Source organism: Sesamum indicum, linkage group LG7 (assembly GCF_026168435.1).
Source record: "Sesamum indicum cultivar Baizhima isolate 11 linkage group LG7, ASM2616843v1, whole genome shotgun sequence".
Lineage (NCBI taxonomy): Eukaryota > Viridiplantae > Streptophyta > Magnoliopsida > Lamiales > Pedaliaceae > Sesamum > Sesamum indicum.
The window spans coordinates 9107448-9122589 of record NC_142663.1 but is presented as its reverse complement, the minus strand read 5'-3'; the positions used below and the strand labels follow the sequence as shown (position 1 = coordinate 9122589).

Genomic DNA, 15142 nt, shown 5'->3' with positions numbered 1-15142 from the left:
TTTCCAAAAACCTTCAACCATCCATTCCAAAATAAGCCACCGCTCCTCCATTGTGGCCCAACTTCTTACACTACATACCACATTCAGACAGACTAAAAGATAACCTGTCTTTAATTTCTTAAATGATTTCCCATATACATACATTTTTTGAGAAAGTTATCATGTACCCTGCAATGAGGATTGCCGGGGAAGGCCCTTATGGCTGGAGACCCAAAATCGATTCCATTAAGAAGCGTTGGACCGCTCTAGTCCAGAAAATGAAAACATTGGCAAAATCGACATGGACGACAATTTGTCGCGTTGGGCAAGAAGATCCACGTCGGGTCTTTCACTCATTGAAAGTAGGGTTTTCCTTGACATTGGTTTCCTTGTTCTATTTGCTGGAGCCACTGTTCAAAGATATCGGACAGAACGCCATCTGGGCCGTCATGACCGTAGTCGTCGTGCTGGAGTTCACTGCTGGTGAGCAAGTTTAGTAATTCATTTACCTCTGCCTGTATCTTCTTCTTTCATGCATTATCAATATATATTCAAGTGCATGTGTCATTCTAACTAATTTAAACTGTAGGTGCAACATTATGCAAAGGCTTAAATAGAGGGATTGGGACATTGTTAGCAGGATCACTGGCTTTTTTCATACAGTATATTGCTCAAGAATCCGGGCAGATATTCCGCGCTATCTTCATTGGGACTGCAGTTTTCGTTATCGGTATGCACACCTAACCCTAACTCCATCCAGCACCGTATCGGTTGATTACTGATGTTTTTTTCGGTTTTCCATATATATAGGCTTAATTGTATCTCAAGTCCCATAACTATGATCATTTGAGGTTTTAGTTCTGCAATTTGTTAGAGTTGTAATTTAATTTTGTATGTTGTTTATTTTCACGAAATCAGGACATGTATGTTTGAGGTAGAAAGTGGCATAAGCCACTCATCTGATTGTTTGAAATTTGGGCAAATCATCAGATTGGCTGATTTTGGGTTGCTTTCTTTACATCAGAATGGCATTAATCAACCAATAGGGTGATATACCCCAATTTTAAACAGTAACACTTTAGGCCATCTGTGAAGAAATCCGGCAAATGGGGGAAAATTTCGGTTAAATTTATCTTGAATTGGACAATTTAAAACAAAAAATGTACATAACCAAATTACAATACTAACAAGATACATGATTAGAATGTCAAAGATGAGAATTACTTGACTAAAATACAAGGGAAAAGTATTATTTTAGTCCGCTAAGTATGCCTAATTTTAATTTTAGTCCGATAACTATGTTCATTTTTATTTACGTCCAATAACTTACAAAATTGCTTACTTTTAGTTCTCTGACAGATTTTCGAACAATTTTACCCCTATATATACTTTGTGATTACGTAGTATATATCGTCACTCGAAATACTATTGAGGGTCTGATCAATATCTGAATGAATTGTTTTCTTTATGACAGGAGCCGCAGCAACGTACATGAGATTTTTCCCTTACATAAAGAAAAATTACGACTATGGAGTTGTGATATTCCTCCTTACCTTCAACTTGATCACTGTATCGAGCTATCGGATTCATAACGTGCTTAAACTAGCGCACGACCGCTTTTATATGATAGCAATAGGGTGTGGGATCTGTCTACTCATGAGCCTCATCGTCTTCCCCAACTGGTCGGGCCAAGACCTCCACAATTCTACTGTCTCTAAGCTTGAGGGATTGGCATATTCCATTGAAGGTAAATGCATGTCTATGCCATTTCTTCTCCCAACTTGATGCATATCATTATGTTGTCACACCACATAGTGTAACTAAATTTCTCCTTCACTTCAAATGTTGAGGGGCGTTCAATCCGTCAGAAACTTAATGACGCGAAATGGCAGTTTTAGTCTCGAGATAGGAGTTTGATGCTTTTAGTCCTCTACTTTACGAAATTTTAGAAAATAGTCCCAAAATTGGGAAACCCGACACATTAATTTTGAAACCATTTTAGAATTCTGTAAAAGCAGCGGACTAAAAGTGTTGAATCCTTATCCTATTGGACTCAAAGCGTAATTTTTTCATTTAATGGAAATAAGCCTTAATTAGGACTAAAATTGAATTATTTTTTTCTTTTAAAGTTATGAGATGCAATATTATGGTGAAATCAATATCACAAAGGGACTAACTTGTGGGACGTAAAAAAAAATACAATTTTTCGACGTAGGGTTTTGCAGAAAGTCAAGTAATAAACGAGTTTCCCCATCCTTTGCATGCAGCTTGTGTTAATGAATATTTCAGCAATGAAGATCCAAATGCATCCAAAGATAAATCATCAGAGGATCCTATCTACAAGGGCTATAAGGCTGTTCTGGACTCAAAATCAACTGATGAGACTTTGGTACATAAATCTTGTTTGTTTCCATGCATGCCAGCCAATTCCTATGTATGTCTCAATTTGTGATGTATATATATGTTAGTTGCGCAGGCAATGCATGCAAGCTGGGAGCCATGCCATTCAAGGCACTGTTACAGGTTTCCGTGGCAGCAGTATGTGAAGCTGGGAGACGTCCTCCGCCATTTCGGCTACACCGTCGTAGCTCTCCATGGATGTCTTCAAACTGAAATCCAGGTTACAGTCTCTCTCAAATTTAATTTTATTTCTTTGGAGATGATTAATTGCATTTATACCTCTTGAATATTTCTTTGGGACTATTTTTGGGAGAAAATAAAAACTACATTTGAAGGAAAATAAACAAATCTCGAAGGAAATTAGAGCAAAAAAAGCAGGATTTCTTTCTATTCTCACAAATATTGAATCTCATCCTTCTTATATTTATGTAAGTTGAAGCCAAGTGAGGTAATACAAAGAATAATGTCTTATACAAGTGAATCAAGTAGGTCAAATAGAACATTCATATGCTACTGTTGAAAGAAGGGTTAATTTCCTCTAGCAAAAAATACTTAATGGTCACATATTAAATACGTAACCTATATTATTAAATTCTAGACAAATAAGTATATGATGATCAAAAAGTACTAATTTTTGTAAGTTACACAACTAATATGCTATTTTCCTTATATATATTAGGAAAAATTATTTGTTTACTCTTTTAAATTTGTCTGCTATTAATTTTAGTCATTTAAATTAGTTTTAGTCTAATAACTTACAAAATTGCTTCAATTTTAGTCTTTTGGCCCAATTTTGAACAGTTTTATCCTTATAAACTTTTCAAAAGCATTTTTAATACATATATATCCATTCATTTTGCATCTTGTAGCTAATTCTGGCTTAAAATGGTATAAAAGTCTAAATTTATTGAAAAAGTATTTATTTATATTACCCTTAGAGCATTAGGATGGATTATATATTAGCCTTTATCATAAAAAAAGCAAAAGAGTCATAAATTGGGGTAAAGGACCAAATTTATGTAAAATTAATAGATAAATGACTAAATTTAATATTATCAAATATGAAAGACTAAAATGAATTTATCCAAAGTTATAAGACGAAAATTTCATTTTTTCCAATATATTAATTGAAAAGATGATGTAAGGGGTTTCAATAGATGATTGAATCCTGGATGCTGATCTCTCAGCAACTAAAACCCTCTAAAAGGCTTGGAGAATTGCGCAGGCTCCCATGATTTTACTTTAAACACATTTCTTTCTTACTACTCATGAGCATCAAAATCAAGTTCCTTAATAAATTGTTAATTGCATAGACCCCACGATCTGTTCGAGCTCTTTTCAAAGATCCATGCATCCGAGTTGCTGGAGAAGTATCAAAAGCACTGCTGGAACTGGCTGACAGCATTAGGAAACACCGGCAGTGCTCACCTGAGATCCTCTCCGACCACCTCCACGAAGCCCTACAAGACCTGGACACCGCCCTGAAATCCCAGCCGAGGCTCTTTCTAGGCCCCAACGCCCATGCCTCCACCAACATGTTAGCCTTTGCAGCAGCCACAGCGAGGCAGAAGTCCTCAAAAGACTTGGGAGTCTCTCTCTCGAGTGTCAAAACCGACTCGTCGGCATTGCTTCAGTGGAAGTCCAGAAGGGCTGCTGCCAGTTCTGGCGAACAGGTGGCTGAGAGAAAGGTGTTGAGGCCAACCTTAAGCAAGATGGCCATCACCAGCCTTGAGTTCTCCGAAGCGCTTCCATTTGCCGCCTTTGCCTCGTTGCTCGTGGAGGCTGTGGCGAGGCTTGATCTTGTGATCGACGAGGTGGAAGAGCTTGGAAGAGTGGCTAACTTCAGGGAGTTCAGCGCAGTGGATGCTCAAGAGGCTGCAACTTGTCAGAAGCCTGAAAGGGGAAATGGTGCGCCATTGGAGAACCATTTGCCTTCCCATGGAGCAGATTGATGTCTATGTAGAGTTCAAAGGCAGTACTTTCAGATAGGTTAATGTATTGAGTCATTCTTAGTTTTAATTTACATATCGGAGATGTATGCATTTTGGTGGCTATGCCAAGTGATATAGGGACTGGATTTTATATCAAAAAGTGATCAATATTTTTACACAAGAAAGATGAATTGTCTGTCCTTTCGTCAAAGTTTGTCTCACCTGATACCGAAAATTTGTATTTTACCTTCCATAAGTTAGTTTCTTTATATTTTAATCCTATTGATATGTCACTCACTACATTGCATTTTAAAGTTAAAAGTAATTTGCGCTTTTACTCCCAAATTAACCTTAATTTTATTAAATTTCTAACAAAACAACTTTAGTTCTCCTAAAAACTTAACGGAGCTCATGCCCTTCATGTGTTGTTTCCGTCATAAATTTAATCAAAATAAGACTCGGGACTAAAATTGTAATTTTTTCAAAGTTATGTGATGTAATATGGTGAATTTAAAATGAGACCAGCATCACAAATTGGCTAATTTATGGGGAAAATGCTATTTTGCGCAATTTTCTCCACCTAAAACCAATGGGAAAAATTGCATTTTTCGCCCCATATGATAGGAGGGTCTACCAATTTGGTCATTCGCTTTATGTGATTTTTTAAAAGGTCCCAAAAATTAGATTTATTTTGACACGTTTAGTCCCACAAACCAACTTTTGAAAAAAAAAAAATATGTATATATATATATGGCAAAATCACAAGTCCTTGACTGTTATTTTCCAACGAAAGTGGTTGTCCAAGAAAAAGGTGAGAAAAAATTAAAATACTTGAACCAAACGTATATTCTACCCTATCTTATGGGTCGAAAAAAAATGCAATTTTCCCTTTCACCTATCCATTATTTAGGGGCGATTTACACTTTAGTTTCATAATATAGAGTTCAACATATTCAGTCGTCTATTTTATGAAATTTTCAACAGTTTTAAAATTAAAATTTTTTGACATATTTAGTCTTATGTTATACTGAATTTTTAAAATAGTCTCAATATTGTAAAATTAAATATTTCTAATCCCATAAATCTCATAAAGCGATGAGTAAATATGTTGAATTTTTTCAATTTAGAGATTATTTTGAAAATTTCGCAAAGCAAAAGACTAACTGTTTTTTTCAATTTTGGAATCTTTTTTAAAATTTAGGTAAAGCATAAAATTAAAAGTGTTGATCCCTATCCTACGAGACTAAAATTGTAATTTTGCCCATTATTCACTGACTCTTCTTTTATTTTTTCATCAATAGCCTTACTTTTCTCAAGCTCAAAAAAGGTTTAGATATCGTGTCTTATGCAAATTATTTGATCTTTTAATCTTGAAAGTTAAACTTAATTTTTTAAGTGTGTAGCCTAGTAACAAACTTATTGATAATTATCTTTTCGTACCATTAAGAATATACCAAAACTATCTACTTATATTTTTAAGTACATGTAATGGCTACTACAACACAAAGTATAGCCACATGGTTGCTTTTAAATGTTGGACAAGTGAATTGGTTTAGTAGTTTAATTTCCTCCACGAACTTATAAGATCTACTTTATTGAATAAATGTAGCAATATTTTCAAAATAAGCCTAATGAGACTATATAAAAACCCATTAACGAATAAAAGTAAAAGTACAAATTCCCCATCGTGGTCGACTCTTGATTGTTGGGGTTAACAACCACGTGACAGATTTATGCCACAACTATCGAGGTAAAAAAAAAAATGGGAGTTAAAAAAAATCCAATTTCAGGTCTAACTTTGAGAACTCATTTGCAACGGATAAATTTCACTTTTAATCTTATAAGATAGAAATTCTATATTTTTAATCCTTTACTTTATGAAATTTTTAAAATAATTTTAAAATTAAAAGAGCTACATACATATAGTCCTATATTTTACAAAATTTTAACATAACCCACAAATTAAAAAAATTCAACACATTTAGTTCCACAAATTCCGTAAAATAGATGACTGAGTGTGCATAATTTTCCCTATTCTGAAACAATTTTAAAAATTTTATAAGCAAAAAATTAAAAATATTGAATCGGTATCTTACATGACTAAAAACGTCATTTCGTTTTTCATGTGAGACCAGAAAAATAACTATACCCCTTCTTTCTTCAAAGTTGTTGCCATTCTCTGATTTGCACACTCCAAAGCCCCCGCTAGCTATTTTCCTCCGGCCAAAAGCAGGTCATGCACAACAGTGCGCATGCAAGTCCATCATGTTAGGTCAGTCAATGAGAGGAATAAACTTGTGAAAATAACGAACTACAGGATCAAATCCAAACTTTGGTCACTCACTATACTTGTCACCTCCCTATACTTACACCAGTAACAGCACCAAAAACAAAATTTTGCTCAAAAGATCTATCACAGAACTGTAGAGAGTAACATAAACAGGTGAAATTTAGATTTAGATGTGAACCATCCAAATAAACTAGTGTAATCTGGGATAATTGATGACGTATTAGAATACAATTTAAATACGCTATCACGCGGGGACATGACATGACGGTAGCTATAGCTTCAGTACAACGGGAAAGAATGTAGCAACCGAAGTCAATTAGTGCAGACTTTCAAGCATTTTGATTCGTGGTTGAGATAATGCACCTTGTGACAGGTTGCTGCTTTGGCCTTCAGGAACGAAGTGTTTAGCTCCAACACCATTGGAAAATATCAGTGCTCTAAGGATGGGATCCACTCAGGGAAAAAGGTTAGTGGTGGATGGCTTCAATTTATATCCGAAATAGAGCCAGAACAAGATATGCTAGTTCCTAACTCATAATTAGAGTACCAATCATCTCACATTTCTCACTTACCAGGCGTGGATGCACAAGGAGACTCTTTACAGCCCTTTGCACTACGGAATAAAGATAAATCTGTTCTTCATCTTTTTAGAATTTTCCAGGCACTGAATTTCTCTAAGTATGTTTGCTCAATTGAGGGAACTGTGAATCTCAAACTTCTCGACCTGATCCGTGCCAACCTGGGATGCAAATTCAGTATGTCTTCTGGCATGAAGTCGTGCCGCGTCAGTATACCCACAACTGGAATTCTCTGCACGAGCCAAACATAGCATTTCAACAAAATTACGATTTAAAAGAGAGGCACTACGGAAGAATGAGCATGATGTGTGACGTTATGATCAAAAGTGCATTGGCACCTCCATATAATAATATAATAAAAGAAACCAAAAAGAGTACCTCACAAATTTTCAGGGCGGCATTACAAATAATACTATACGCATGACTATGACCAAAAGTCATTGTGCAATAGAATGTTCCAAAGAATTTCATTTACCGACAAAGAACTGCATAAATTTTGTTATTCATGATGTTTCATGGGTATGACTCCGATGACTTCAAAGAAACCAACGTGTTAGTAATCAAAATAGCTCACAAGTCGTATATTTGGGACCACATGGATAACTAGAATAGCTATTAGAAAGACAAGATATGGAGAATAATTTTGAAATCTAGATATGACCAAGTTTAAAGGATAAAAAATCTTACCCCCGAAAATTTAGGAATCACCAGCAGATGCCGTAAACCAACTTCACGGAAAAGTTTGAGGGCTTTTGCTAAAGACATTGTCTCTACAACAGTGTAGGGAGATGTGTTAGTAAAAGGATGCAAATCTACATACATGTCCATCTCTTCTTCAGACAGTTCTATGTCTTCAATATTATCATCATGGCCGAAACCCCATTTTGCAAAATCGTCATCTGAAAACCGTCTAATGGCATATCGGCCAGCTGGTGCGGGAGTTCGCAAGAAAGTTTTCGATTTTAACAATATGAGAAGATGAGCTCGGAGGATTAAACCAAAGAGGACAGGAGAAGCAGAGAATGGCGGATTCTCTACCACAGGGAACCCATTATGTTGTGTGGTTTTAAGGACATTTACTACATTGCCAACCTTCTCAAAGCCATGGAAGATCTGAAGAGGACCTCTAACCACATCACCAACTGTCAATTGTCTCATGTATGGCTCAGCATGAGCTTTTAAGAAAGGTAAACCCTTCAATGTCATTATGATGTCATATATATTTCCACTGATGGCATCACCCACAGCCTTGGAAATGAAAAGAACAAGCATTATTAGTGGCAGCAGCAATAGATTATTCGTGAGTTCAAGAATAATTGCACATAAGGAAACTGTTATCCTCATAGATCCCCCAAGTAGAGAAGCAGAACCAAGAACTGCAAAGAGACCAGGGTTTAGATTTGAGTTAGAACCAACTAATGTCGCAACGATGCGCCCATAGGCTGCACCTGTCACAATAACTGGCACAAATAAGCCCGCGGGAGCCAGAATTCCATAGCTGAAAATGCTCAGAAAAAAGTGGGCGGCAAAGAAAATAAGCATTGATGAAAGATGAAACTCCGTGTCTGTGTTTTTGCTGAAGAGGTTTTTGATTGCATCATCATTTGTGTTGAAAAAGAGGCTGGCGAGATCGTTGTGGTAACCATGAGGACAATGGAACTTCTTGTAATTTCTGGATCGCCCAATTGTTGGACAAGGCTCTGATGCATTAGACGGACATGCATGACAAGACACCGTCCATGGTAATCCAAATAGAAGACAAGACGTGAAGATTGAAACAGAACAAGCCAATATGATCCTGGAAGCACCTCCTTTCCTGGCACAAGTGATGAAGAGAGACTTGAATTTTTTCTTTATAGAGGGTTGAGAAGGAAATCTAATCCAGTCCATAACCATGTGAGAAATATGAGAACTCACTTGTTAATTGAACTGTATATTTGGAGAACTTTATTCAGTAGAAGATTGTAGATACCCCCTAAGATGCCCCCTAGAACTGCAAGAAGAAGAACAGGAGGCACATCCCTGAGGTGATAGGAAATATTTGCTGAGGTGACATCATACATTATCAGACCCCCTTTACCAAATAGACCACATTTGCCTCTCAAACAGACATCAATCAAAGCCCGAAGAACTATGGCAACAACAGCTGTAGTGAAGAAAGTTTCGCACAAAAGAGTACCTCTCCACCTGCAGGAGAAAAGTCGAGATTAACTGCCTCAGAACAACAACATATAGAGATTCACATTATCACATCAGTCACAATTGCTAACGTCTTAACACATTGCAAGCATCACAGACTTACTAATCATCAAAAATGGAACTAGCCTAATGGTACTTTGGATTATATTCGTGGATAATATCATCAAGAACAATAACATTGTAATGTGCACAAGGAAATTGTTGCTGGTGCCAACTCAAAAGGAAAGGTTGTAAACTTGTGCAAATCAACAGTATTGGAAGCTTAGCATGACCAAATTGAAATGCAGCCAGCAGGAAGGATAATTAAAATTTAGTTTGTTTTTGGATGATGATCAGTCCAATATCAACAATTCAGTATTTGTAAATAAACAATAATACGAATTTTATATAAAACTTATAAATGCATTGAAAATTTTAATGCAAAATATTGAAACAAAAACAGCATATTAAATTAATAAAAAATAATGGGAAACACAATTTGATTCATAAGCTTGCTCCGAATTAGAAGCTTGGGATTGTAGTGTATTTTTCACTATTTTAATAAATACATTTTTATCTCAAATGTCAAATGTCTATTGTCAACTTTTAAAAGGGTTTAATGATTATTATAAAACTTTCAGAATTATTCTATTTATATTTATTTTTCTATCTTTTTTAACTGAATTGTCGGACTACAAAATTAATCTACGCAAAAACAATCATAATTTTATCTTGAATAACTTAATTTATAAAATTGTAAATTAGACTGCTCAGCTATAATATTTATTTGATAGCTATTTGTTGATGACTTTGCCCTCAAATTTTTTAAACCAATTTTCCAAAAGAACTGAAATAAAACATTAATATCAATACTAGGGATCGTATAAATTAAGTATTAGGGACTACAGGGATACAAAACCCAATTTGAAGGACTATATAAGTCGTATTTGCCACAACTAGCAACAAGTGTCGTATCGAATGCCTTACATCTCATCAAGAAAAGGGAAAAGATAACCACAAGCTAAAACCTTCTCTAAAACAACTTGGAGAAATGTAAAATATCCTACTGTATATATGAAAAGGGCAAGTTGCATCATTTTACTTATGGACTGTTCAGTCATATAGTTACCATCAGAATTGACGCTTAATAAACAGCATACCACCAAAGACAAGCTATCAAGCATAGTTAAGGTAATACCAAGATGCAATTTCTTCAAGAGCAAACAACAGACCACCAACTGGAGCGTGAAAAGCAGCAGCTATCCCGGCAGCAGCTCCGCATGTTACAAGATCTCTCATGTCCCAATCATTTTTAAAATAACGCTGCCACTTCCAGGTTAACCTAAACTTTTTTGACCTACCCTGACCTACTATTGCAGCTACACAGGCACCAGTATGGACCAATGGCCCTGCCCTTCCAACATTAAGAGATGACGACACAGCACATATGCTTCCAACTATCTGTGTCATGACACCTTCAAGTAAGACCTCAAAATTCAAAAGATTAAACTTGACACAGCATATACAATTTGAAGCAAACAACAAATAACAGCTTTCATTGAAATTTCTGGTATAAGCTAACATGGATGAGAACATGGGGAATCATGTTTACATTGTTTACCTTCTCCAGAAAAAATGAAGAACAATGACCATAGTTAATTTCCAATAGTAAGATTTCTCCAAATTACAAGAAATAATTGTCTAATGTTCCATTTGAATTGCTCTACTAAAAGGTTCAAAGAGAAGGAAAGACGGATGCCACAATAGAAGAAGGTTGCTGGCCAACTAGCACGGAATGGAACGACAGGAAGTACATTGAACATTGCAATGTGTATAAAAGTCAACTTAATCTTAGTCAATAGGAACAATGGCCAATGGACAGAGAAGATAAACAAACAAGAGTTTTATTAGCACTGTGTTAAAGCAGAAGCAAGTATTCGTAGGATCTGACTTAACAGAAATTGAGAAAATGCTCCTGACAATTTTCAAGAGGACCTAGCTTATGACCAAGTCCAGGGGTGAAGATCATAGGACCAAGTTGGTAAAGAGCACCTAACTAAAGGGGTAACTATCAAAGTGGAAATTATTGGAAACTTTTATCCAACACAGAATCATTAAGTTCAGAGCATCTCAATGACATTTGATTAACCAACCAAATTTCTGATTATATTAGACAGATTAAGTCCATGGAGGCACAAATAGAAGTACCTTCACAACTAGAGTTTGGAATGAAAATATTGCTGGCACATCTACACCATTCAAGTAAGCCTTAACCTCTGGTATACCTGAACCAGCAGCCTCAGGCGCTACAAAAGCAGTGATCAAGCTAGCAAGCAAAGTTAACCCAAGATTTGAAGAGGTAAATACAAGGAAAGCCACCATGAACCTGTCCCCAAATTTCAAAACCATCACATATATATGTAAGACATGGATAACCCCACTACAAAACTAGGGATGGAATGGATGCAGGAAAGAGAGAAGGAGAAGGAGATACAACAAGCCAGATACCACGAAAAATCAGTTTATAACTTAATGAAGTTAACAGATTCAAAGATTCAACCAAACATGAAGTAACCTTTTCCTTTTAGTTTAATTCAAAAGAGGAAGTACTTTTAATTGGAATTGACCATAGCTATACTGAAAATTGAAGGAATTGATGTCCTTAAAGCATGAAGTTAGACCTAAAAATAAACAAGTTTCAGAAGCATGTAAACAGAAGACTATCTTACTTTCCAGTCAACATCATTTTGGAGGTGACAACAAACTTCATGCCAGCTATATTTTCCACAGCGAGATTGATAAAGAATCCAAGGAGACCGACGATGAGTCCAATAAGAAAGCACAATATCCATTTCATGAAGATATACTGATATTTTTGGATCTTTCCCCTACTCCTCCAATCTGCCTTGAAAAAATCATTCTCTATTACCCTGCATGTCAAAGCTTTAGTTCATTAAGACAGCCAACAGTTTTCAGGTCACCAAAAGCATGGAAAAAGCAAATGGAGAAAGTATTAATTTACGAAGTTTCTTCTGAGCATATACATTTTCTGCAAACTGAATTTCAACTTAGCTAAAGGGGCAAGATATCATATAAAAGTTTAGGTGTAATTTGAAGGAAACAAATCAGATGGAAGCGAGCAGCAATCATCCCCTTCAATTCCAAGACTGATAACAACTCAAATAAGACTTAACAGACAAATACGCCACAGAGTGTCGAAAGGAACAAACAAAAAACAAAACTCTTAAGAGAACTGATATCGATACTTCAAAAGTTGAAGCACAAAAGCTAATCCAAAATTCATTTAGAATTCCACCAAGCCGACATACTAAGCTGGTTAGGTACTCGACCGCTCACACACATACTAGGAGTATTTTACGCGCCCTCCATCTTACCCACGTCTCTGTTAAGAAAATCATCTCCATTCAATTAAACCCTGCTCGTCCGTTGTGATCCACATACCCAACCACAATCCAAAAACAGAAGTGCACCCATAGACATGCACACAACACAGGCACCTACGCAATCAACATTGCAAAAGTGAAGGCTGGCGCATATACTGCATACACAAAAAAAAACACGCATACTCATAGTCAAGGCTTTCGATGGGGCAGACACTGGAACCGACAATGGCGACCTCCGCCACCGTAATCGACTCCGATGGGAGCAGCGGCTGGTGTAGCAGTGCCGTGTCGTCATCCACCGACGAAGCCAAACTACTGAAAAGCGGTGCGGACATGAGGACGTGGCCGCCAATATTCTTCCTAGAAGAGAAGAGAATAGCAAAAAACTATTTGAGAGAGTGCAGCAGTTGGTGTTTGCGTTGGAAAGAGCGCAAAAGCGATATATGAGCGACGACGGGGTCGAGGAGGACAGTTACTGAGAGTATTATGATGATTACTCCAAACTTCCAAAAATCCGTTGCAAACTGCAAAACGTTTCTCTCCCTCTCTCTCTCTCAAAACGTCTTTTCTAACTATCCATAAAGTCATAAAAAATATAAACATTATTAATATAAATTATCCATATTGTTTAAAAAATTAGTTGTTATGGTATGCATTTTCTACGTGCATATAGTGAATAATTTTTTTACATATTTTAATATATATTAAAAATAATATTATAAATAAAGATAGAATATATAAATCGATGCATTACATTAAAGATAAAAAGAAGAAAGAAAGAAAGGAATTAATTTATCATTTAATGTAAAATTTTAAAAGTTTTAAATAAATTAGTTATTTTATTGGTCAAAGGGCATTATTGGCTTGGAAAGAAATTGGTGTAGCGGTGTCATTTATGATTGGAGAATGACTTTTTTTTATATAGTATAGAGTATAGATTACACATACACCTTCTAGAAACGTCGTTAAAAAAAAGCCCGGGATTTGTAAAGATTCTTTTGAAACAACCATATGTCTGTTCCAATTGGAATGGCCTTTTGTAGCAACTTGGAACGGAAAATATTTGCTAACGTCATATTTTTTGCCAGAAGAATTTTATATGTTTGGAACGGCAAAGTTACAAAGGTTGTTCCTACAGTCGTATTCGTAAAGCCGTTACAAAAATTTCACTATTATAATTTGGAACGGCTTTTGAAATTGCTATAAAAATTTAGAACGGCTTCTCTTTTTATGAAGGCTCACCATTTCAAAACCTAGTCCAAAATCCATTCCAAATATATAATTCGCTTTGATCATTAAAAACATCGGTACAAAACGTAATACATTTGAACAGTCCATAAATCGTTCCAATTATTTGATATTTTGTGAAATATTTAAGTTTATAATATTTTATGAACAAGTTTTTATTTTTTTAGAAAAATAATAATTAATATTTGGAACGTCGAAAAATTTTAAAAATGTGTTACTAGGGTTGTTTGAAAATTTATAATATTTAGTGGATTTATTTCGGCGTCAGCTCAAAGTATGGATAGAAATTGAAAATTTGGAACCGCCATTATATAAAGTCATTCAAAAAATCGGTCTAATATATTCGTTTGGAGAAAAATTCTAAAAAAAATTGGGAAAATTCAATTTTCAAATGGTTGTTCCAGAGTTATAATGTGTTTAGATTTCAAGACTTATATTTTCAAGTACGATATCTTAAAATTCGTGCACTGAATTTATTGCAAACTTAAATACATATAAGACTGTATCCATTTGATTCCAACTGCCAGTCTGATTTAAAATCACATATCGTGATTCAATGATGCACTGGATTGAAAGACTACTCTTATGTTTCGGATATAATATCTCGACATTTGTATATCCAATTAGTCCGAAATTTCATCGTATGTATTCTTTTGTCGGTTTCATCATATCCGATTAAGCCATGCATTACAAGAATGTAAGATGATAGCTACATCAATGTAATACTAACAATTATGAATACACAAATTTATTTCATTTTGTGAATATATATCAGTTTCAATTTCAAATATTTTTATATACTTCAATTACATTATATGTGCAGTACGGATTTTTATATATTCTTTTAAAAAAATAATTCTTTGTTTGGAATTCCTTTTGGAACGACTTTATGAATGGCTCATTAATATAATGTCGTTTTCTTGATTTGGAATGGCTTTATGAAGGGCTAACCAATACAATGTCATTTTGATTTACGAAAATTAATATATAGAAGGGATAATTATATTTACACCCCCTAACTTATAATCTCTATTTACACAAACCACTCCTATTTTTTGCATAATTATAGAAACTACCCCTGGCAACTAAAAAGTAGAGGTAGTTTGTGTAATGATGCTAATATTTTATGTGTAT

The 15142-nt window shown here is 35.2% G+C and overlaps 2 protein-coding genes across 2 annotated transcripts; one reads left to right on the top strand and one right to left on the bottom strand.

Moving 5' to 3' along the window:
* On the top strand, nt 1–4470 carry LOC105166435 (aluminum-activated malate transporter 12). Its single transcript, XM_011085785.3, has 6 exons — nt 1–462; nt 569–709; nt 1454–1726; nt 2247–2368; nt 2456–2599; nt 3693–4470. The coding sequence occupies exons 1-6, from the start codon at nt 123–125 to the stop codon at nt 4329–4331; spliced, it is 1659 nt and encodes a 552-aa protein (XP_011084087.2). The 5' UTR covers nt 1–122; the 3' UTR covers nt 4332–4470.
* A 2271-nt stretch (nt 4471–6741) lies between these two features.
* LOC105166434 (putative chloride channel-like protein CLC-g) lies at nt 6742–13224 on the bottom strand. Its single transcript, XM_011085783.3, has 7 exons — nt 12944–13224; nt 12086–12286; nt 11565–11742; nt 10555–10817; nt 9096–9365; nt 7866–8994; nt 6742–7410 (listed from the first exon to the last, which is right to left on the bottom strand). The coding sequence occupies exons 1-7, from the start codon at nt 13093–13095 to the stop codon at nt 7240–7242; spliced, it is 2364 nt and encodes a 787-aa protein (XP_011084085.1). The 5' UTR covers nt 13096–13224; the 3' UTR covers nt 6742–7239.
* Nucleotides 13225–15142: the final 1918 nt, after the last annotated feature.

Excerpts from the sequence above, each read along its gene's own strand:
- LOC105166435 (XM_011085785.3), top strand. The coding sequence starts at position 123 with ATGATTTCCCATATACATACATTTTTTGAGAAAGTTATCATGTACCCT. Across the intron at positions 1,727-2,246 it reads ATTGGCATATTCCATTGAAG|CTTGTGTTAATGAATATTTC; the intron begins GTAAATGCATGT and ends CTTTGCATGCAG. Across the intron at positions 2,369-2,455 it reads AATCAACTGATGAGACTTTG|GCAATGCATGCAAGCTGGGA; the intron begins GTACATAAATCT and ends TTAGTTGCGCAG.
- LOC105166434 (XM_011085783.3), bottom strand. The coding sequence starts at position 13,095 with ATGTCCGCACCGCTTTTCAGTAGTTTGGCTTCGTCGGTGGATGACGAC. Across the intron at positions 12,287-12,943 it reads ATCGAAAGCCTTGACTATGA|GGTAATAGAGAATGATTTTT; the intron begins GTATGCGTGTTT and ends TTTGACATGCAG. Across the intron at positions 9,366-10,554 it reads CTTGAAGAAATTGCATCTTG|GTGGAGAGGTACTCTTTTGT; the intron begins GTATTACCTTAA and ends TTTCTCCTGCAG.